Here is a 24,460-nt window from a genome sequence, read left to right as displayed (position 1 = left end):
GGGGCAAAGCTTTTTGTGCAACATAAATTGTTGTGTTTGCTGTGTATTATAACTGACTAATGGTGTTTCCCAAAGCTGAGGTAGGAGAATACCCAGAGTTAAGGTTGTATTTGCCTCTTGTTGTATTTGCCTTCCAGCAAAGAGTGTGGGTCATAAGTAGTCAAAGTGGGTTATACAACCAATGATCAGACTGGAAATATTCAAAATTGAAAATGAAAACTGTGGGTTGCACTAAGCCACCTAGAAAATGTGGACTGCATGTACATTGAGGCGAGCTTGCTAGCTTTAACTTAGCTCGAATACCAAGCGAAACAAATCTTTTGAAACCCATGGTTCGGCACAGGCTGGACAAACTCTTATTACTTAATCAACATTCAAGGGCTGTGCTGTTATGGATTCATTGCTTTTTGACATCCAAACTAGCTGGAGTATTAGCTAGTTCGTATGTATACAACCCATGCTGCAGTTCTGATGACAGTACTGTATATTCCTCTGTTCCTATGAAATTTGATCTGCTTTGATATCATCGAAAAATTCCATTGATATGACCAAGGACTGGTACTTCAATTTAGGGCATTGCAGATGATTATTTTACAAGAGATGTGTGCTTTTGCATAATTCTTTTCTTTCTTTTTCCATTCTCTCAAACTCCTCTCTCTTGTTTTCTGGAAGTAGAATATTAAAATTTTACAGTTGTCCTTGCTCCCAGACCATACTGGAGACCTTCAAGGCTCTTTTAGCAGTTGGTCAACAGAAGCTTTAAAAAAAAGATTAAAAAAAGAAGAGAAAAACAAATTCAGTGTAAAATTTACTGACTAAATCTGTGTACAGTCCATGCTTACAGCACTCCCAAACTTATTTATCAGGCTTTAGCACAAGAGATTGGAACTAGCTCTAGCTGTGAAATAGTACATTGACAGAATTCTATGAGGAATAAAGCTTCTAGAAATGTGGGGAAATAAATGAATTAATAATCCCTTGACAGTACATCTCTTCCTTTTTCTAACTTTGCCTAGTGTCAGTATTGCATAATAGTTGTGTAATACAAATATTATTCAGTTCTAAAAATCTCATTAAGTAGGTAGATAAACACACCCATTTTGCAGAAGAGGAAATTAATCTCGATGGGTAATACAGCTAACCACCTTCAGGAGGAGAGCTTGAAGTGGCCTGTGCACCTGCCAGTGCCACCAGAAGTCTGCCTGCTGACTAGGCTGCAGAGAAGCTGCTTGACTTCTTTCCCTGTTTGCCCATCTGTTAAATGGAGCGAACACTTACATGCTTCCCAGGCATGGTGTCAGTTGTATGACATATCTGTATATCCTGAAGTTCTGAAGTACAGGCGTGCATATTTATAAGGGATTTAATGTCTTACGCTTCAGGGCATAAACTAACCTCTAATTAATATGGTTCAAAAGCAGCTTCCCGTGGGGTAGTGAATTTCTCAAAGCAGCTTTCTTGTGTTTTCCTTTGCAGCTTTTGCTGTTGGCTACCATCATACTGGTAGTGGAGTGAATGAATATGTGGTCTGAGCCAGTAACTCTTACATTCCTAGAAGACAGCACCACGTGCTAATGAGTACACATCAATTCTCTTTGTAAGCCTCACTCCCAGCAGATCCAGGCCAAATGAAAGAATATGAATTAGGAGTGCAATGCAGGAAAGAAATACTTGTCTTTGTATCTGGCAAAAGGGTTACAGCTGACAGCCATGTGTGGCACAAACCACCCTGTTTTTGCCAACCCATTGTACAAAAAGCAGAGTGCAGGATTCCAGGTTGACCCTCTGCTACCTAGCTCAGCTTTGCTAGAGCTGCCCTTATCCTTTTCCAAATGGCTTCCTCTAAAGCTACCTTGCTGTGCCCGCTCACATGCTCTTGGCTAGGTTGCTGTCTGGCAGTGGTTAGTGGTTCTTGACAGCTACGTGATGTTTACCCATGCGTGTCTCAAAAACAAGAAGAATCATGAGGCAAGTACAAGCCATGATGTTCTTGTTAATACCTCCCATATCCACAGTCACTCTTCTCTGGTTGACTTTTGTCCAGCCTCTGTCGGGTAGCCAGTCTCCTGACCCTTCACTTATTTCAGTATCTGTAATGCTGACATCAGCACTGCCAGATTTAGGCTGTCCTCAGAGAAGCAAGTGCAAGCACGTGGTTCGTTGCTCTTGCAATCTGGTTAAGATTTATTGTGCCCCACATTAGTGTTTGTCAGCCCTTGCTAAAGAGGTTTTATCTTTAACCTCTTAACGTTAAGTGCTAGCACACACAATAGGTGCTAGCAAAGGTGATGTACCTACACCAGAAGTGGTGTAAATGGCATCCTACTAACAGTGATTTAGGGAAAGTCTTCTCCAACATTTACTGCTACTGACATACAGAGAAGTATTTAACTTTTTTATTCAGACCTTTCCTTTATGAATTTCAAGAGAAGCTGAATGCTTCTCTTGTTCTTTTTTATTTCTCTTGTTCTTTATGCCTCCACAATAGTCTAGCATGTCCACATTATCCCTTTGTTTCTAAGCCCACCTGAATTCTTCCTCCCTTTTCAGATTTACATCAGCTCTAACTTGTTTTAGACAAAGCAAGTCCTCAGATTTCTTGATCATAAGAGAGGATTGGTACAAACTTGAAAAGGGAGGGGAAATGATCTTGCAGATGCCTAGAAGCATCATTCTTAAAGCTCCAGAAAAAAGCCATTCTGGATGGCTTCCTCTGCAAAGGCTCTTCTAGCTACAGTCAGTAGAGTCTCAGGTTCCCTAGGTAACCTGAATATTAATCATTATATTAGTAGTCTTCAAAGGTTTTCCACTTAAAAGAAATGTTTCATTAGTGCAACAAATTACAGAGTCCAATTGGGTGCAAGCTGTAATTGTTTTTTACACCTCCACATCTCTGCTTTACAGACGTTCAAGCTTGATTTATTCTCATTTGGGCCATACACCCGTAGTGGCAAATAATCTGCAGGTTTTCCAATTAGTTGCAACTCCTGTTTTTGTTGGAAGCTAACAAATAGCTAAAACAACCCTCAGAATGATTGGGGAGGAGGAGAAGGAGGATATGGAGAAAGGCTGAGCAGATGCTGTGTTTTAGAGAAGCCTCTGGGCATTGTATTTCTGAGCTATCTTGCTGAGATTGGAGCCTGGCAAAGCAGTGCAATGGTTCTTCGGGAGTGGTATCTTACTGGAATAGCCCTGTGTGAGCTGTGGATACTGGGCCCCCTCCCAGTGGAAATACCATTCCTGACAGACCTTATTTGCATCTGATAATGAAGGGAGAAGGAAATTCCTAGGTGTAAAATACGGTTTTAAACCCCCTGATGTTACACTGCAGTTTAGCTGGCACACTGCTTCACCCCACCAAAATATTTTTAACTCCTTTTACAAGAAAACATTACTACTTTTAAAAAAGAACCCTGGGTCTTGAAAAGAACAGTTAAAAGATCAATCCATTTTCCTAGTCCTGTAACTTCCCCTCCTGCTTTTTATTCCATTCGACCTCTATTACCCTTTTCCCACTTCCCTATCTCTTCTAAAAAGTGTGTGTTAAACATTCCTGCAGATTATATAATCCCATTCCTTCTTAAAGAGATTAACTTGTAGTATGCTACGTTCTAACATATATAACAATATTGCTTAACACATCTGCGTACTGCAATGAACCACAGTTGAAACACAGATAAAATACCCTGCAAGGTCAATTTATGCTTACATAAGCTCACACCACCACATAATCAATAGTTTTCCTAACACTAAACAGATCAATAATTCCACTCTACTGTCTGAAATCTTCCATTCCAGTATACAAGAAAATATGTAGAACTCTGAGATTACAGTGTGATTTAAGAGTACATTTGCTGCATAGGTTTAGTAGATCATATCTAAAATCAGGAGTACATATTCAGAGGCATATTTCTATTTCAGAAGAGAAGAAGACTGAGTGGAGAGACAGTAATTGGTGCAGTTCGGAGAAATGGTTGAATCTTTTAATTGCTTTACAGACTATATACTTTCCTAAAGGTTGCAGGATTCCTATAAGGGGAACCTAATTTTGGATCAGACTGAGTTAATTATGTTTTCATGGTGGACTCTTTAAATAGTCTTTGGTTTGAAAAATTTATTATACTTTTACATATTCAGCCTTGATTTCAGATTGAACCCTGTTGACTTTCATTGTCTTAGACATTTATGATGTTACTTCATTTATAGACAGTTCAAGGGCTGTCAGTGTAGCATTCCCCCTCAACATGTTCTGTTTCAGATATCGGATTTAACCACTCCTTTCTAAAAGATCGGAATATGTCATAATATGCCTCATTGCACTTTGATGCTATTGACTTGGATTGACAAAAGCCTGGAGAAGCCCATCGCATTGTCTAGAGCCCCCAGTGCAGTACAGTAAGATAATTGCTTGCTCATTATAAGATATTACAGCAGTGGACATAGATAAAAGGTAGTCTCACTGTTTGTAGTTGCACCCCTGAAATTTTGCTGTAATATAGTGGAATTTTTTGTGAGTTCTTCTCTGTACTGTCACGAAAACCTCTTCAATATGAAACCTCAAAGTCTTTGTTGTCTTCACATGTACAGTACAATAGCTAACATGAATGATTACAAATACCTAAGCTAGGTGAACTATTAAAACAAGATATTAGGCAAGCATCGACTTTTTATGGTTATTAGTAATCTACACACTTTTGTCACTTGGAATACTTTGCCCTTTATTCAAATAATATTACAAACTGTAGTGTGAAATATTTGCTAGTCTTACTTTGTGTTTGGTTATCTCTTATATGCAATGTTTATCTGTTCTGGGTAACTGAAGATCCACAAAGAGATATGTCTGTGTATGCATTGCTGGTGTGGATAATGTGCAAGTGCTTTATAACAGGACTAATATGATGTGCTTTTTGCAAACAAACATTCGTGGGTATGGATGTTTGTAAAAGGTGACTTAGAATCAAATGGACTTAAACCATTACTGAAAGAAGTTTGGCCAGATATCTATTAAAAATCCCCCGTTGTTGAAATTCTGCACCTTGCCTAGGCAACCTGTTTCTGTGTGCTTCCTAATACTGAACTTAAGCTTTCTTTAGTGCAAGTTAAGGTGATTTTCCTCGCCCTCCACCATGGTCTTAGAGGACAGTTGAGCATCTACTATTTAGAATAATGTTCTGCATATTTTGACACTTCTGCAGTGTCCATCCCCATCCACTTTTACCCTCCTCCCACCTCAGTTTAATCCAATGTATAATGTCAGTGAAACATTTCACGCTGTCCTCAGCCATAAAGAATGCTCTCGCACCCCAGGTCTACACACACTGGTGTCACACCAGAGTGTAGTCTGCATAAAACAAATTTCACCCTTCTTATAGATTCTTCCCATTCCACTCAGGATAAGGGCAGTGCTGGCTTTTGAACCAGCTGAGAAACTCTACTAGCCTTTGACTAACCGTTGACCGAGTTAGTGCTTATGGCTGGTTCAAATCAAGTTGTGTGGAGGAAGATGTTGAGAAGTTTGCAGTCTCTTCAGGATGTGTGCGTACCGTGTCTTGTCAGCAGGCACGTGCAGCCTGTACACGAGCACTGTACCAGCTAAAATGCATATATTCCTATTAGTGCAGAACCAAGCGGAGTTAATTAATTTTGCTGCTAGGAAGGATACAGTAGTTCAGGCTGAACTTCTTTGATACAGAGCTACTACAGGAGCTTTGGCTTGTCTCAATACTTTGATAACTTGCTTCAGAAACCAGGATTTTCTTAAGTTCTCAGCAGCCACAAACCTGGAGAAATTATCTGGATGCTGTGTGGGCTCAGAATTCCACCCCAGCTGACCTCAGTATAAAAATAGGTCCTTGGTCCACAAAGGACAAAATTCATTGAAAGGGTCTGCTGAGCAACAAAAAACATTCTCCAGTGCAACAATGACTCTGTGTTGTCTAATACAAACAAAATTTCACAGAAAAATGCAGCACTCCAGTTGGTTTATTTATTAAGACTATCATGACTGTACTTACTCAGTTTTATAAGGTATTTATTACTAGTCCAAATAGTGTAGTCTTTCTCCAGGTACTGATTTTGTTCCTTACATGTTACAAGTGAAATTTCCAGCTAGTGTAATCAACTCCCTTTCTGCTTATCTTCATGTAAGAAATATCTGTGGTTGATGCTACACCTCAGGATTTAAAAATAGTTCTTAGGTCTCACTCTGCTTCCAGCTGCTTGCAGGAGTAACGTTGGAGAGAAGGCTTCCTCCAAATACAAAAGTGCCAGTACCAATCTGTACTCCAGAGGAAATACTTTCCAAACCTAGGGCCCTACAAAACTTGGGTACTTTGACTCCAGCCTCCTTCACTCTGGACTTCTAATGCTGTGACTGGATCATAAAAACACTTTGTTCTAGGGCAACCCCAAGTCTAGCAGCTGTGTTAACAACTGGAACTTCCTTCTTACCATAAGCTACACCCACGTTCTTACACATATCCGAGGTGGATGCTCAGCCTGTATAGTAACATCTCATCTTCCAAGAGCTGCCCCCATATCTCATTGTTTTCTCCCAGTCAGAACAGACAGCATGGATCACTTTGTACCCTTCCAACGAACATGCAGAGTTTGACTTTAAGGTAGTACCAGTTGGTGCTGTTAAGATTCTGACCCTTGTTTCTTATCCCATCATTTGGTTAGGAACTTCTTTGTGTGGTAGGTTTTAATAATTTCTCTCTCCCCAGGTGCCATGATACATGAGTTAAAATGTTGTCTTGGATTTGCAACACCTTACATGTCGCACTTGTTAAAAGAATTGGCTTGTATGATACATGTCATAATCTTACAAAGTACGTGCTCTTTAGGGTGTCATTACCTCATGACAGAGACCACATATGAGATTAACACTATGATGACGGTTGCAGTAATAAATAGCTTGAACTGCCCAGTTTCTACCCCTTCCTCATTGTTTGCTATCAGTTGTGGAAGTACTATGTGTCACAGCTTGTACAAAATCCTATATGAACAGATCGCTAAATATATTGTCAATGGGTGTTACCATCTGTAGGTTATATGCATTCCCTCTGGAGCTCTGTACATGGATGCTTTGGGACGGTGGGATTCTGTGTCTTGATTTGATCTAAGTACGAGGTTTCTATTATTACCTCCAAATTTCTAGCACATATGCTCTTAGGTAACTTAAGAATAGATATCATTTATCAGTATGTAATCTCTTGTTCTTGCTGTGTTTCTGAACTAGCCTGGCTCTGTTTTACTTCCTCAGTGGATCCATGATATTAATTTAAACTGTTACTTTCTTATTAATTCTGGTATCTGTTTTTCTTCCAGACTGTTTCTGCTTTTATTGAAGCACTCGTTCTTGTGGAATGAGTAATAAAAAGCAAAAACGTGTCATCTGTATTAATGAATGTTATCTATCATCAGTTTGCTTTCTCAGGTTCTGGTAGTCATCACACACAAAACAACTGTTTTACTAAAGCTGGGCAAGAATATTCTTGTATTATTTCTTCTCCTCTGAACATCCTGTGGTTGACACAGATAATATTTAGGCCTGCTTCATTTAGCTTTAAGAAAAAATTAAAGGAAATCAAAATTATGGTTTTTTGTGATTTCTCATCTCCATGTGATTGCCAGGGAGCAGTGAGGGACAGCTGCTCCCCAAGGGACAGGGAGAGGGAAACATAATCCTTGGGTTCTTCCATGTGCTAGACTACGCCTTGTCTCCATCAGAAATATAATTATATCATTATTAGAATATTTGCTGTAGGTACATTGTCGATAAAGTCGAATTAAGCAACTTGTCTTACCTGTGTCTTACCCTATTAAGGTCATCTTACTTTCAGCCAGAATTTGGCCTGTATTGTTTAACTAGTTCCAATGGTTTGGTTTACCCTACTCACTGAAAAAAGTATGAAATCAAACTTTTCTGTTCCGCTGGCTCTAACAGTAAATATTTTTTTGTCTTCACAATTAACCTTTAGTGTTTGGATAGGAATTACTATATTTTCCCTGCTATGTTATCTTCTTCAAAATTCCAAGGGATTCTGTTATCAATGAATTTTATTCTCTAAATGGTTACTAGTTCTCTTAGTATCTCACCTAATGAGATAGCTGTGGCCTACCAATTGATAGATAATGGCTGGACATGAATATTTCAGCCTTAAAGTCTGAAAATCATTCCCTAAAGTCGAATTAATTACAGTGTTTCATGTCTGATGGGGCTTTTCATTGCATTTCACTGTTAATAATGTAGGATGTTTACACACAGAATATTTTTATAAGTTTGGAGGTAACAGGAATTGTAAGATGGGTGATAGCTTTCACTCCTACATAAAGTTTGAGTGAATCCCTTGCACTCTTACCTATTTAAGGACTTCTACTAGGTGTTTTGGGGAGCAGCTAGACTGTCTGTCTCTACCACAAAGATATCCTTCTTCTTTATTTGCAAGTTGTGATGTAAATTATTTAACATCTGTGATATTGTGCACAGGAAAACCGTGCTGAACAGTTGCAGAAAGGAATTATTAATTAATTGGCTTGCAATCATCTAGCTGTTCACTAAGTACTATAGCCAGTACTTCCCATCACCATTCCTTTCATCTCCTTGGTTCTTTCTTTCTTTCTTCAGCCTTCTAGTTTCTTACAATCACTTGTTCTGTGTTGATTGAAACCACATTGTTAATTCTTTGGGGACTGAAGTCTCTCAGTGTTTCTCTAATAATCTTAACAATTAATAATAAGAAGATGACCGATTACAACTTTTTCTGGATGGGAAGGGGAGACCAAGAGAGAAAAACAAGATAAGAAAAGAAGTTGTTGGTCTGATTAGTTTCTGAACATTTGCTGTGAAAATGGACTTGGTCTGCAAAGCAAGTCAAGGGAAATGACATTATAGAGGGTTCACTTTTTTTTTTGTTGCTTAGTGAATTAGAACTGGTTTTCATTCATCTAGTTCTCTACCACTGCTTTCCTACTTATTTTCCTGTCTTTGAGGAGGTTTTATTTGGGTTTTTTGCAGGTCAGAATTAGCTTCCTGCTGTGATGCAGTTCACAATTTTATTGCTTCTCAAAACAACACCCCACTGGGAAGTAACATGAGTTACGAAGTGGACAGTAAAAAGACCATTCTCATTACAGAGGACATTTTTAAGATGCTGCCTGTGGTAAGAACTGTATCTTTTATTTTGGGTTAGTAATAGAGCTGCTTTGTTTGATTCCTCTGGAAGAGACCCTTCACCCCCTGTATGCCCTTCTTCATTCACCTTGTAAAACTTTCTTTTTTTTGCCTTCCTCTGCAGTGGTGGAGGCATGGACAGGGTATCATAGATTGGATTGTAGGTAGAGTCGCTACAGAACACAAGTTGCAGCCTGGCTTGGTAGCCAACTGAGTTCAGGAGTGAATCCTCTGAGAACGTTTGCCTTGCTTTTCTCATTTCCATTTTCAAAGGCATTTCAGTCTGGAACAACATTTCATATTCCTCATATTCCTATGCTATTTCTGGTGTAGGCTTGGTCATATAACTTGTATTTTGATGATAAACCTGATTAGAATAGAATAGAATAGAATACAATACGAGACTATTTCAGTTGGAAGGGACCTACAATGATCATCTAGTCCAACTGCCTGACCAATTCAGGGCTGACCAGAAATTAAAGCATGTTGTTAAGGGTATTGTCCAAGTGCCTCTTAAACACTGACGGGCTTGGGGCATTGACCACCCCTCTAGGAAGCCTGTTCCAGTGTCTGAGCACCCTCTCGTTAAAGAAATGCTTCCTAATGTCCAGTCTAAACCTCCCCTGGTGCAGCTTTGAACCATTCCCACGTGTCCTAGCACTGGATCTCGGGGAGAGAAGATCAGCACCCCCCTCTCCACATCCCCTCCTCAGGAAGTTGCAGAGAGCAATGAGGTCGCCCCTCAGTCTCCTTTTCTCCAAACTAGCCAAGCCCAAAGTCCTCAGCCACTCCTCACAGGACATTCCTTCCAGCCCTCTCACCAGCTCTGTTGCCCACTGGGGTGGGGCCTTTGGAGCCAGAAACACAGGTTGAGCAAAGGAATCAGATTTTGTAGCTCAGGACTTGTAATAGACGTATAAGCTCTGGAGACCAGATGAAGAGGGCCACAGAAATGCACTTAATTTCTTGAAAGTAAGAGCACATGGGAGCTGTCTTACCTGACTCTGGCATTCTTGATTTGTGAGATCCCAGCTACCATGAGTCCAGTCCTTTCTAATGCTGCTGTGTATCACTAAAAACTTCATGGCAGTAGAGGTTACAGTGGTTCCAAATTTAAACTGAATGAAAGAAAAAAGTAGAATGCTTTATGTGCATAGCTAGCCAGCGTTGTCTGGCCTTTGTGTTCTCCTACTGTCTTTTCACAATTGAACAAAATATTTGAACATGTTGTTTTGTAATATATTGCCAGGCAACGTGGTGTCTGCCACATTCCCCACACTTTTTGCCTTGTTCATAGCAGTGTCCCTTCCTGCTTCTCTTTGGGCAAGCTGATGAGAGAAGGAGGAAGGATAATGTTTTGTGTAAGCAAGTTTTGACTCAATTTTACAAGTGGGTTCAGTTTCTGCAGTCAAAATAGCCCAGCTGTTGGCCTCTCTGTTGAATGTGAGTGCTCCCACAGCAGGAGAGGTTGAATGAGATGGATGAGACCCTGGGATAACAGCCAACTGTATTAATGTCAACTGAAATAGCCAACAATTTACATTAATTTGCTAGGTTGTGATCTGTGCTGGTTCACAAGTGGATGTGCTTAGCTCCCGTTCAGGTTCCCCACTGCACGACAGCACCCTCTAACAAGAAGAGTGGAGAAGGTGTACAGCCAGAAACAGTAACCTCTTCAGTTAGCCATCACATTCACCGTGAGTTAAGCCATGGCACATGATTATCCTTTACAGCATCTTCAGGTTCCCCTAAATTCATTATTTTACATCAAATGTAATTGTGTGATGGCACAGTAACGAGCATTTACAAATTACCTGCTATTAGCTGACAGAGGCAATGACTGTGTGACAACCCGTGGTCTGTTACAGTGCAAAGGGAAATGGGTAAATTTAACCTATCTTCAGTACAAGTTAGTTCCTTAGCTTGTCGAGAATTCAGTCCACTACTAGATAATTACTGCGTTAAGTGTATTTAAAAGATATTAATCCAGTTTTAACAATTCATTCTTATTCCCTCAAAGTACTCATGACAGAAATAGCAGTTCTCAGTCTGTTGGTGCCTATTTTTGGCTCTTGGCTGCCCAGGCCTGGCAACCCTGTCTGCTAAATGGTTAATGCTTTCACTGGGATTTACAGGATTAAACCTGCAAGGACAAATGTCTAAAGATGCAAAGAAACAAAAGATTTATAAGGCATTGGCTGTGTCTTTTTATTTGTTTGCAGTCCTCTCCTCTTTCAGTCTATCCCTTCAAGACCTGTGCCGTGGTTGGAAATGGAGGCATTCTGAAAAATTCCAGCTGTGGAGCTGAAATCGATCATTCTGACTTTGTGTTTAGGTAAGAGCTGCTTCATGGTACCAAGGGTTTCAAATGTTTCTGAAAACTTGGCATGTTTGGAAGCATGCCAATGCCAGTTTGTAGCAGAGGAAGGATCTTGACAATTCTTTAATTCTGCCTCTCTAAGGGTACTGTAAATTTCAGAATGTGCTTCCTAAGTAAAGAGAGGACTATATGGATACATGTATGATCTATGATTCCAAAGATACCTTTCCAGTGATGTGAAATGTGATTATCTGAGAACCTAAAATTTCTATTCATTTAATATTCTTTAGGAGAGGGAACTTCCCCCCCCCCCCTTTTTTTTTTTTAATCAGGAGAAGAGAATAAAGAAAACCCTGAAATTGAAATAAGAAAGACTGGTATTAAATGTCACATGCTTACCTTTACATCTGGTTTAAAAAAGGGTTTACTTAGCTTTAGGTCGGCTCACTATTGCAGTTACTTAACTGCCCTGGTATTTGTGTCACCTTCTGTTTGCCATCTAAAAAAATAGACAACTAATTTAAGCAGTTTTTTTCAGCTCCCTCAATAGATTGTGGAGAAAACCAGGCATACTCAGAGCATAATTTGGCCTACTCAGTACGTGACTCACATTTTGTAGTTCCTGCAAGGGAACAGAGTTACCAAGTGAAGGTTCTTCTCTCAGTGATGTCCAATCACACAGTCTGCTGGATTTTGTTTCCTTTTCTGCTTTTGACTAATATTTGGGCTTTTCAAATAATAATAATAATAAAAAAGTCTTTCCAGTTAGATAACCATCGTAATAAAAATGGGAACTCTGCATCCTAAGATGTTAAATTTACTAAGTGACTGACCTTTCCTTTTACAGAAACCACTGTTTCTGCAACTGGGCAAGTTATGCTGTTGTCTCATGAAACAGATGTCAACATTACTGTGCAAGCTGAGGGACTGGTATCAATCAGACTGGTTTAAAACAGAAAATAATAGAAGATTTTCAGAAGAAATGCATTGTTTATGCAAGAGGGACAATATTTCCTAGCAGCTAACATAGGGCATTCATAGACTGGCTCCTTCTGGGATTTTAACTTTGCTCCTGGTTTGTGAGATGATTTATGAAAATGAGCTCTCTGTGCCCTATTTTAACCATCTGTACAGTAGATTAAATATTTTTACTAGAAGTGCTGTAAGCCTTATTTAATATTTGTAAAGTGCTTAGAGATCCCTGGGAGCTGACGTGAAAGTGTCATTGCACAAGAGAGGAATTTGCAAATAATAACTGTAAAGCATTTCTGGTGCACATCTGTTTCAGTAAATGTTTCTCGATTTCAGGTGTAACCTCCCTCCAACCACGGGAGGCATTAGCAAAGATGTTGGCAATAAAACAAACCTTGTGACTGTTAATCCAAGTATCATAGCTCAGAAGTAAGTACTACTGCAAATCTCTTTCTGTGCAATATTGTGTAGTTGTTTGACATGATTCAGATTTTGTTGGAAATCCTTTGGGATACCAGCATAAAGAGCAATGCATGCAGATTACTTCATTAAGTCTTAGTTCCCATGTAAAATATGTATCAGTCTGAGTGGAAATCTGTTAAAACTGGTCTTTTTTGAAGCAGAAAGGAGTCAGCAATACCCAGATTAGAAAGTGCCTTGATTGGCACCAATCACAATTTATGACAGAGTAAAATTGATGATTGCAAGCCCAAGCCTCTTCTTCCTCTCCGCCCCCCGCCCCATGACCCTCATGACTCCCAAAATAAGGAAGGAATTGTAATCATAAATCAGGAAAGCTTGGAAATGTGTGTCTGACTCTCTCAGTAGGACTGTAAGCACATGTTCTTAGGTAATGTGCTTAGAGGCTGTTCTGATGAAGGCTGTTTCCTGAATGGAGGCCCAATTTCTGTAATCCATTTTCTCAATCCATGCGAAAGCTGCTCACACACTTTTTTCTCAGCAAAGTTTTTTTTTTTTTACTTTCTTGATGAAAAGAAAATCTAATAAGGCCAGGCTGACTAATCTGACATCTTCAGCAGGCTGGAACTGCAGCTTATCTATGGAAAGGGCTGCTGTGGCATGTTATTTACTGCTTACTGATCTTAGTGTATCTTATTGTCTGTCATATCTGTATTTGTCAAATAGACATCAGGCAAAGCTTCCCCCCCCCCCCCCCTTTAAAGGAAAAAAGTACAGTGAGCATAGAAATAACTAACAGGCATTTGTCATTGATTCAAGGATAGAACTTGATTTTTTGCAATGAGTGCTAACTACCTTGATACCTACACAGCCCTTTTTGACTTAAATGAAGATGAGTTATTGCTTCTCCAAAAATAGTTTGAGCTCATTGATGTTAGTGGGGCTACACAAGAATATGAGGAAGAAAAACTTTGTCCAGTGACTCAGCATCATTGGTGACTGCTGATCTGATGCATGATTTGTCTGGGCTTGATCAAAGTGTTCTGCCACAGCTGCACTCCTTTTTTAGCCAAATTAAGCCACACCAGAGTTAATAGAAGTTACACTGAAGGGAATAGGAGCTAAACCTGTGTGAGGATGAAATGAGATTATGAGAGGACTTTAGGATTTAAAAAAATTAATTATTTAAATATTCAGAGAACACTGTAAATGCTTTTGAAGGAGGAGCAAGAAGCAGCTTGGCACCATTTAGCAGAACTAAGTTTGATTCTTCTCTCGGAAGACCTATTCTGACTTTATTCATTTTAGTTTGTAATTCTGTGTTTGGGTACTTGGGTTAGTCTGATGTTATTATTGTTAAGGTTAATCAGCTTTTGAACTGTATCTGTCAGGGTGTACAATGTAGGTGAAGTCTCTTGGAGGAAAGAAGCACAGTTCTTGCGTGTCCTAATGGAGCTGGGCTACACCGCACCTTACAGTGGCAGAGCTGGAAAGGAAAACAAAACGAGGTTGGGTCGTTCAGAATTCCAGCTAAGGAAGAGCGGAGATCTGAATTCTGTCCTGAAGGCTCTTTATGTACTTTACACTGAGTAGCAATAGAGAAAATTCCTGGAGTAGGGGCCAGAAGTTCACCCATCAACCACTCTTCCTACACATAGGCTCAGGCATTTCTTGTTTGTTTTGGTGGTGCGGCTCTTGCATGCACTGGGGCCCAGGGTCAACAGGAGGGGCTGAGTCTTTCTCATTCATTTTGTTTCAGAGTCTGGTGGTAATGGCACTTTTCTGGGAAGCAGAAGCTGTAAGTTTAAACCCCTTCAGGCTGAGAAGGGGTGTATCACTCCTTGCATGAGTTCAGTTGCGCAAGAGGTAACTGATAACTCTTCCATGAGGGTTTTGAATGGAAATGGCAGTGGCTGCTGTCCTCTGTCTTGAAGTGCTGCATGAGAAGAGGGTTTGAACCTACTCGAGTTATGAAGAGAAATGAAACCAAGTTTCCAGTTTCAGCTGGAGCCATGGGTGAAAAGTGAGCTCTGGTTGCCCTTAAAAGACAAAACACACTGCTCAGATAGACACCTACCTACAAAAGAGGACTCCGTGCTGTGAATCCCAAAGGGGGTGCAATCACCATATGTTCAGGTGATTCAAACAACTCGGATCTATAGAGGGAATGAGTTGAGTGACGCCTTTGTGTCTTGTATCACTTCTTGGATAACTCTGGAACCTTAATGCTCAATATTTGGGAACATGGAATTATCCAGTGGAGGGAACTAAGTCTCTTTGCTGGTTGTTGGGGAACCAAAGCATCTGAGGATAAATTCTCTTCATTTGTGAAGTTAGAGATCTAAGTCTTTACAGATCTCCATGTGTTCCCTTTGCAGTCAAAGGAGATAAACAGACATGCCTGTATTTTCAGCTATTTTAAAAGTATATCAGAAGCAGCTAAGACCCTGCAAAACTTGAGCACACACTAATCTTTAACACTCCGAGACTGCTCACATGTGTACTTGTTACCCACATAAGGCAGACACCCAGATTTTGAAGAGAGGTTATTGTATACCTATTGATGTAAGAAACACATTTCACAAACACATGCGGTACATACCATAGTGCATGTATTTTTAAACAGAGAAAATATAAATACAAATTTTTTTTGCATTCTCCTTTGAAATTTCTTGAATTGATCAATTCTGTAAACAGGACTTGGTCTCATTAGCAGTGAATTTGATCTGCTTCAGTAACTCCCGTGTTGCAAATTCAATCCTATGAAGCGCGTTCTTATACAATAAAGCCAGATTTTCATAACTGCACATAGACAACATATAACAGGTTGGTATAAATTTGCAATGTAGATGTGCTGAACTGGTACAGCAGAGTTTGTAACTCATACATGCAAGTGTAGTTGTGCTGGTTTGGTCTGTAATATTTATATCAATAGTACATTCCATTCACTCCTTTCTTAAAATGTTGTAATTTGCAGATACAACAAACTAAATGAAAAGAAAACAGAATTTCTGGAGAACATTGCGGTCTATGGAGATGCTTTCCTTTTACTGCCAGCATTTTCCTTCAGAAGCAACACAGCCACTTCTTTCAAAGTATATCACACTCTGCAAGAGTCCAAAGCAACCCAAAGGGCAATATTTTTTCACCCCACCTATCTGAAAAGTCTTGCCCAGTTCTGGAGAACTAAGGGTGTGAAAGCCTACCGGCTGTCATCTGGTTTTATGATCACTAGTGCTGCTCTTGAGCTCTGTGAGAATGTGAAGCTCTATGGCTTCTGGCCTTTCTCAAAATCCACAGAGAAGATGCCAATCAGCCACCACTATTATGACAACCAGCTGCCTAAACCTGGTTTCCATGCAATGCCCAAAGAATACAATCAGATCCTTCAACTTCATGGCAAAGGCATTTTGAAGTTGCAGTTTGGTAAATGCCAATCAGACTGAAAAGGTAGGTCACATTCTTACCACGTAAAATGTCTTTATTTAAGTAATGTGTCAAGGGAAAACTTGTTTTGTGAACAGTGTGGGTCTATTCTTCCTTAGAGAGACATTTCAACCTTACACTCAATTAAACTTGTGTTCATAAACGAGTCAAAGGTTGGAGATTTCTGAATAAATATAATGTACCACAGAGCTGAGAAATGTTTTCTAATTGTGAACTTTAGATGGGGAGCATAGCTAAATACACATTATCACCATAATTCACAGTCAACCAGTAGTGTCTCCTTATCTCAGTTGGGTGCCTCTACCAACCTATGTTTGGTTTGGTATCGGTTCCCGTGAACCAGCCTCCTTTGTGAATTGTGTTATTAAAGGCAGTCACATACTGTGACCTGCAAGAGAAGACACCTAATCCTGGCACGCCTTTCCAGATGTACACAGAGGGCAAAGCAAGGATTAAGATTGCCCTATGAAGGAGTAGCATGCATATGCGCCCTTCTTCCCTCCTGTTAGGTAAAGAGAAGTTTAGAGCAGTATGCTCTCGCAGCCTTGAGCTGCGGAACAGCTTGTGGATGGACAGCACTGAGGAAGCTGCCATGCACTACAACAGATCTTGCTGAGGATTTCACCTTGAGGCAGCTCAGAATCTGGGAGTTACAGATATAGGATGAAGTGTCATTCCCATTCCTCTGTCCTCTCTAACTGTACCATCCCCCTTGGACCTCTACCTTCAGCGTATTGCCTCTGAGAAGTGCAGCACTGAGTCTGGCCTCTGACCTTGAGCCAATTTACCATGTGCAGATTACAGATGACTTTGAAAAGATTTGTGTGCATGTTTTCAATCTTGACTTGCCCTGTTTACAAAATAAGACCTATTTGTATAAATACTTCTTCATCTTTTAAGCTAAATCAGAAATTCCCCAGGTCACAATACTGTCGTCAGATTTGCCTTTCACAGAACTATTTTTCCAGGGGGTTCAATTTAATATAACAATAAGTGAAATATATGGTAGAACTACCATTGTATACAATACGCTTTAATTGGACTGATGTAATCTTACGACTGTATTACTCAAGTTAAATAAATTAAAATAGCATCATCTTGTTCAGCCAGAAATTTTAATTTCAAAAGCTAAGGGCTTTTCTTCTAGATAGGTTCTGAAATGTATTTGCAAATATTAAAGATACATTCACACTTGGGTCATTGTCAGAGACTGCTAAGTTTTAAACTAGCAAATTCCTAGTTCCAAGAAGGCACAATTTTATTCGGTTTCAGTTTATTTGAAGAAATAGAAAAATAAACTGCTTTCGTATATTATTACAATAATATAAATCATGTGAGAAGGGATCTAGAAACCATCTAGTGAATCCATTCTCCTAGCCCATGGCAGGAGATTACCTAGGCAGAGGTGTATGTGTATGCAGTTTCATGTGGCTGAGGTATGCTTTTTTGCTTGTAAAAAGTTGCAGCATATTGGAAAGGTTAAGAAATACATAATGTATTTTTCTCAGTGGCTAAGCTGTTTATACCCTGCAGTTTCCATTGTATTTATTCTTCCTATAGTACAAATTGCTGGAGACATACCATGTAATTTTAATTGTAGTAACTACACCAGCTAAGAAAATGAAAGGCAGCTCTTTATGAATATTTAATCTAAAGAGAAGCAGATAGAAGCCACAAAAATGTTTAAGCATCTGTGTGGGTTAATTAAATGCTGGCCGTGCTTGACAGACTGAAAATCACTTCTGTGGCCAAATTTGCAAAATAAGCTGTAAAGAAAAAGCAACCAGAAGGATAAGTTGTGCTGCCCTAAGATTTTTCTCCACTATGTTAATCACTTACATTTACAAAGCAAAAAGTTAGCCCAAGGAGATTAAATGCTTTCAGTATAAGCCACCATTCTGCTACTATTATCAACTATTAGAGATAATTGAAATTCTATAATGATTCTATTTCACTGAAGACGACCTTTTCTAAAAATTGAGCAATCTCCCTTCTCTTTTCAATTTCCATTTTATGTTCTTCTCCCTGCTCTTCCCTGTTAGTGGGTAGCTGAAGGTTCCTTACACCACTGGGTGCCCACAGAAGTCTCAGGCAGAACTTCCCTCACACATTGCTGGGACACAGAAGTTTGCTGCCATAAATAAGAAGTGAAGGAAGCTGCTCTGCTGCCAGCACCTATATTTCAAGCAGGTAGCAGGTTCTGCAACAGTATGGGGAGACCATAACTGCATCCCAGTGAATCATTTTGGCAGTATTGCTCCAAAACACCATCCTTGCCATTGTAAAGGTGAACTTTGCTTACGGGATAGATAATTGTCAGGTGTGAGAGCCCTGCAGAGCTGGTGCTGAACAATGTGGGAAACTCCATCTGCCTTAATAGCCGCTCCTGCACCTTTATGATTATGCTCAACAGTGATGCACGTCTTCATTAAAGTAGATGCATACCTATCACAGATGGTAAAATGGAAAATGAGACATCAGCAAAATCTTGAAATGTAATGAAAATAATGATCTTTATTATTTAGTATTGAATTACAGAACCATTTTTGCTATGGCCCTGCAGCTGAATGAAGTCTTGTTTGTTCATTGGTTTAACCTGATAACCCTGAAGGGCATGTCATTAGCTTCAAGTAAACATAGGTTCAAGGAGGGGAAATGGCCTGATTCATACTTAAAAATAGACAGAAAAATCTGATTATAAAAAATGTCAGATGATAAATTAATCAGACTGGCAAAAATTTGATTGCCCAGAAGCCTGGTTAAAATGCAAATTTTGTCTGACCAAGAATCCATCAGGTTTTCTGCTTGCTAGAAAGAGACAGCAGGGAAGATGAGTATGTGTGCCTTTGACATACAGCACAGTAACATTAAGCAGCTGCTCAGAGGAGTCAGTCAACAGAAAAAAAGCCATAGAAAGTAAGAATGAAATTGAGACTCCCTGAGCCTGCTCCGTTGTCCGAGCAGAAGGACTGAAGGAGGAGAGGTTGAGCAGAGGTGTGCTGGTGGTTGGGGAGTAAGAACTGCTGAACCTTGAACTGAGTGTGAGTGTCTCTTACCTGGAAAGTAAAAATTGGGTCTGGGCTTTTTAATTTCAACCAGATGATTAAAAGCCATCTTTTTCTGACAGAGAGAGCAGCAGTGCTGCTCAAGGTGGAGCTAGCAGGGCAGCATCCTGGAAAGCAGGGGGCTGCCTGCTTACTTGCTCAGTAATTACCATCAAAGAGAATAATTTTGTTCCAAACTCTGTCAGCATGTGATCTTTTTTTTTAATATTGAAAGTTGCTGTCAATCCAAATAAATTATAAATACTGTTATAAATAACCTATTTATAAATATAATTGTTATAAATAACCTATTTATAACAGTAGGATACATCCAAAATGAGCTTAAATTCTGCTGGAATTCTTTTATGTTAGTGGTGCCTCAGTGTAGCTAGAGAAATATAAACTGCCCCACAATTCACTTCTTTTAATTACCTCGAGAAAATGATACCGCATTTTGAAAATAAGGACACCTCTGGATTCCTGTCAGGCAGCCAAATTTCAGCCTATCCTTGACTATGGCAAATATTATCCAGCATTAAATTGTTAGATGCATACAGTGCTGAAAGAAAGCTTTTCTGCTTAGTACCCATGCAGCACAGATTTTAAGCACACACTTTCCTCATGTGTTCCAACACTAAACTAAGTTTAAGTCTTAAGAATAATGTCAGTAATGAAACAGGTGAAGGTAAGTTGCTTCTGGCTTAGGTAAAACCCACCAGAATAGAAAAATAAAGTTAAATCTAATCTAAAGATTAGAATTTACATTAGATTTCAAACCAAATGAAAAATTATTTATACATTTAGAAGGGTTTTGTTTGGTTTTGTTTTTCCACAGCAGAACTGGCCTGTTGAAGAAACAGAATAATTTCAATCTCTAGCTGTTTCAAAATATGATTAAGATAATATAGTTTAGAACATACCCATATTCAGCTTAGCAGTGGATGTGTCCCATGGAGATACTGGTTAGACCTAGCCTTGATTAGCTTAGTAAGCCTGAAAAGGATGGGAATAAGTGTGAGCAGTTCTGGGGATATTCAAATGAAGGAGTCCTTCTTTAAAAAGAGCAGTTGCTGGAGCTAGATCACGCAGTAGCAGTCCAGCTTACCCAGGAGAATTTTGTGGGCCTATGATACTGTATAATAAATGTCACAGACTCCCAGTCTGAAAAAGCAGATGCAGAAGGTAAAATGCGTACACGGAGGACTGAGCTATTGGCTTATTTTGAATATAACAAGCAGTTTTGTTACTATATGAGAAATATCAATAACATCTTTTATTGTTTTAATTCCAGGGTGATGATCCTAAGGAGACAATTTGTGTATATCTCAGCAGTTCGGTGTTGGATTTGGTCTGATGTGATTTTGTGAGCATTAAACTGCATTATTACAACAGAGAAATATTTTACACTTGGGGAGAAAAGGAAGTGATTCTTCACACAGTGACTGCTACATTTCTGAATTTTGAGTAAGCATTTTTTAAAATACAAAATAGCATTTATTTGGGAAATTCTGAAACTCCTGACTATTGGTTTAATTGTAGCAAAGCACAATCTCAGGATGGTGGCAATATGTGACCTTCATCGTGTTTTGTTTCTTAAAGTATCATTAAAACATTTTGACATAGATCTCTGATTTTGTTAATATCATGTAATATAGGCAATAGTCTCTGTATGGTAGCTGCATGAGTTGGCAGTGGACATTTTCAATTAAGAACTTGATCCTGTAAACATTAGCATTTGTCTACATGAGAAAGGTGATGAGAAAAGCTACAGAGGAGTAATTAATTCAGAGCCATGTCATTCTTAGTTTGTCCCAGGGTGCCCAGATTAAAAAAAATCCCTCAGGTTAGAGATAGTCAAGTAGTTTATGGGCTTTCATTTTGTGGGCAATAGATAATGCTGTGGATTTAATAGGATCACTCATGTGAATGATGTTAATTTTGTGAACAAGCGTTTGAAGGACCAGAGCTGTGTAATTGTTTTTAAACCCTTCTTCTTGCTCGTGTTCCTGTCTGAGGTCCAGTTTGGCTCCAAATGAGGACAATAAACTAGGTTCCATGCTGCAATCCCCAGAGTCCTGGTAGGGCATGACTTTGCACACATTCCTGCAATCCCAGATCTGTATCTGGGCTGACATGCGAGATGGACCATCCATTAGAACAATGATCTGTACCAAACTTATCATTTCTTCTATTTCCTTTTCACCTGGCATAGCTCCTATCGATATGTGACTACAGATAAGGCAACTGCACTAAGCGTTATTAGAATATTCCTCTTACAATCAACCCCAAGTTCTTCTCCTGTACCAGGACATATGAGAAAAGAACCTACAGTCACTTAATTTAAAGCCTACACAGTTCTTGTGCTTCATGTTTTCATATGGTCCAGGCATACCTGTGGAGCAACATCCTGTGACAAGAGAAAGTGGAGTATCAGGCCGATGGAAAGAATGGCATTAACATTTACAGGAGCTACAACAAGCAGTTGTTCCCCTAGCTATGACTGCTTGTATGTTATTGCTGATATGTTTTACTGCAGGAAAAGAAACCAAACAACAAACCAAACAAAAAAAACCCAAAACCAAAACAACAAAAAGTTTGTAATAACCAGTTTCAGTTAAAAGAAGTTTCAGTGGCTTTTTTGAGAGTCTACTGAATGATCAGTTCAAAGATAGCGTGTCCTTCTTCTTTTACAGTCAGATACTCTCAGGTATTTTGTTGACTAAAACTCCTTTTGCTGCTGTAGCATTAAATCCCCAATCGACTGATTTAAAGAGCATTCAGTATTCATTGAGGATTACATCTGCAAAAAAAATCCTACTTAAATGAATCTTATAAAATAAGGTTCAAAAAGACTTTTAAACTGATACTTTAGAAGACCATTTCTATATTGTTGTAATACGTGAAAGCTTACCTGGCAGCAGTTTTATAATCACATAAATAATCCTGAAAGTATTAGAATCAATTGTTATGGTTCCAGGTCTGTTAGTTGAGACACATTCAGCACCTTGATCCATTTCCAAGATAATGATAGCAGAATCCAATACTACTTCTACCCAAGCAGAAGTGTCCATAAATCCTGGCTGCATGTATCAGCAATAAAGTAATCTTTTTCAAAATAAGGTTTTTTAAAAATAAATAGTGCTTTGAGGCATTGAATGACACCACTAATACACGAGTGGACCTCTGCATGTCAGTAGGGCTTTTAACAGAAACAAAGACATCCGAATTGAGTCGATGGGTGCATCTGCGTTCCCAGCTGGTGACTGAAAGAGGCAAGCACAAGGGTTTGATTTACTGTGATCTGTTGTGGTTCCAGCACCACACTTCCACATTTTGTCTTCACCAGCAGTGAAACTTGTGCCAGTTTCTGGCCACAGGCATCTGCTGTTCATGTGCAGAGAGCTGGCTGCTGCAAGACCCAGCATCCGTGTTAGGAGTGTTACGGATGATTGCCTACTGCAACACCCTAGTTATAGATCAGAGACAAATTTGCTCCCAAAAGAGCTCCTCGTATGCCATAAGTCACTCACATAAGACTGTCCCTGAGTGTTTGTAGCTGGAAGGTGTGCAAGGTGATGTACTTGTCCTTTGGGTGATGCAAACAGCCTAGGTTGAAGAGAACCATGTCATATTTCATCCAGGGAGACAGAGATGCACCTGTGTTCAGGCAAGGACTGTAACTTATTCCAGTCTAGTATAGTGCGCTGAGATGATCTTGGCTGTGTAGCAGCTACGTGGTTTGACTTGGAAAAATTCATACATCTTTTACAGATGGAAAGGATCTTGCATTGTATCTAGAACAATTCCAAGTGTTTTGTGTGTACGTAGAGGTGATGCAAAGGGTATCATTCATTGCTCAGATTAAATTCAATGAACTACTCACCATAAATAAAGTGGCAAAACCTAGTTGTGTGTAAATAGATGTGGAGAGGAGAAAATGAAAATTATTTGCAGTGGAGAAGCAAGTTTTTTTCAAAAGTGTTTGTTAGTTAGCACCGTATTGCGTTACCTGAGTGAATAAATGTATGCAGTGTACCATGATACACCATAAAGAGCTGTAGTTACAGTGTGTCTGGACTATTTCTGTGCAGCTATGTTATTTATAACACACATGTATTACTAACTGGAAAGGTTATTGGAATACATTTTAAGAGAGGTTTAGTCAAAAAGAAGAAACTTATTCTAGTTCCCTTGACAAAAAGAGGTCGCAACTGAAGGAGTGTGGTGTAGCATGCACAAATGAGTGCAGATGGAAAGCTCTGTAATATGGCTAGGCACTTTGACTTTTTAGCACTGTTTCAGTGAAGTTTAAACTTGCTGCTGACCTGACGACCTGATCCTCTACACTCTCAAAGCTCCCGGTGATTTGTGTAGAGCACAGGACTGACAAGAAATGCATGGAGGAATTGTTAACCTTTCCTACCCTTTTTCCTACAAATATTTTAAACTCCTCATGGAATAAAAATATGCACTATTAGACTTTAGATTAAGAACCTATTTTTAATGTAGCTTTCTCAGGCCTTGCTCCAGACATGAAGTTATTATGAGATGTTAGTTCCATCCACTTCACTCCACGGGAGTGCAGACCTTGTACTCGGCTTTATTATAGCTGCTGCTGCTGTGTGCTTGGTGGCTAGGTCGTGTTAATTTGTGCACAGGCTGGGCAAGTTAATAGCAGCATTTCTGTGTGACAGGGCACAGTTAGATTGATCAAGACTTGCTGAAGTACACTCATTGTGGGAAAGCATGTTTTCTCGGGTGGCCGAATAAATTATTTCTCATTTATTTTACATCTGTGCCAGGCTAATGATGAATAAATGGATTTTGTACCTCTCTGGGAATGTTTATGATGTTTTTGCAAGACCCAGCCAAATGCAGTTTCGATTAACAATTCTTAACCAACAGTTGAGAAGGGCCTTTAAGTTCCCTGTACTTCACATGAGGAATAATAATTTTTAGGGTTTGTGGGCCTCCAGTGCTGTCACATGCTGTGGAGTGAATATTGAGATCAAATAGTTTCTAAAGATAGAAACACTGACAATGTGCTAATAGTTCCACTGTACCTTTGCAGAGGCTGACAGT

The 24,460-nt window shown here is 39.4% G+C and overlaps 1 protein-coding gene across 3 annotated transcripts in view; it reads left to right on the top strand.

The window, feature by feature from the left end:
- ST8SIA6 (ST8 alpha-N-acetyl-neuraminide alpha-2,8-sialyltransferase 6) overlaps positions 1 to 24,213 on the top strand; it is a 42,055-nt gene extending 17,842 nt beyond the window's left edge. For 2 of the 3 annotated variants that reach the window (XM_054816698.1, XM_054816696.1), the window contains 5 exons: positions 9,020 to 9,164; positions 11,398 to 11,510; positions 12,804 to 12,896; positions 15,865 to 16,337; positions 20,670 to 24,213. In XM_054816698.1, the coding sequence (XP_054672673.1) occupies positions 9,020 to 9,164; positions 11,398 to 11,510; positions 12,804 to 12,896; positions 15,865 to 16,333 (820 nt within the window). In that variant the 3' untranslated portion in view covers positions 16,334 to 16,337; positions 20,670 to 24,213. The remainder of the gene's footprint in view (positions 1 to 9,019; positions 9,165 to 11,397; positions 11,511 to 12,803; positions 12,897 to 15,864; positions 16,338 to 20,669) is intronic. The other variant, XM_054816697.1, reaches the window with a different exon arrangement.
- Positions 24,214 to 24,460: the final 247 nt, after the last annotated feature.

This window comes from Grus americana, chromosome 2 (assembly GCF_028858705.1).
Source record: "Grus americana isolate bGruAme1 chromosome 2, bGruAme1.mat, whole genome shotgun sequence".
Classification (NCBI taxonomy): Eukaryota; Metazoa; Chordata; class Aves; order Gruiformes; family Gruidae; genus Grus; species Grus americana.
Note: the sequence above shows the minus strand (reverse complement) of the source record. Positions and strands in the feature narration are given on the sequence as shown.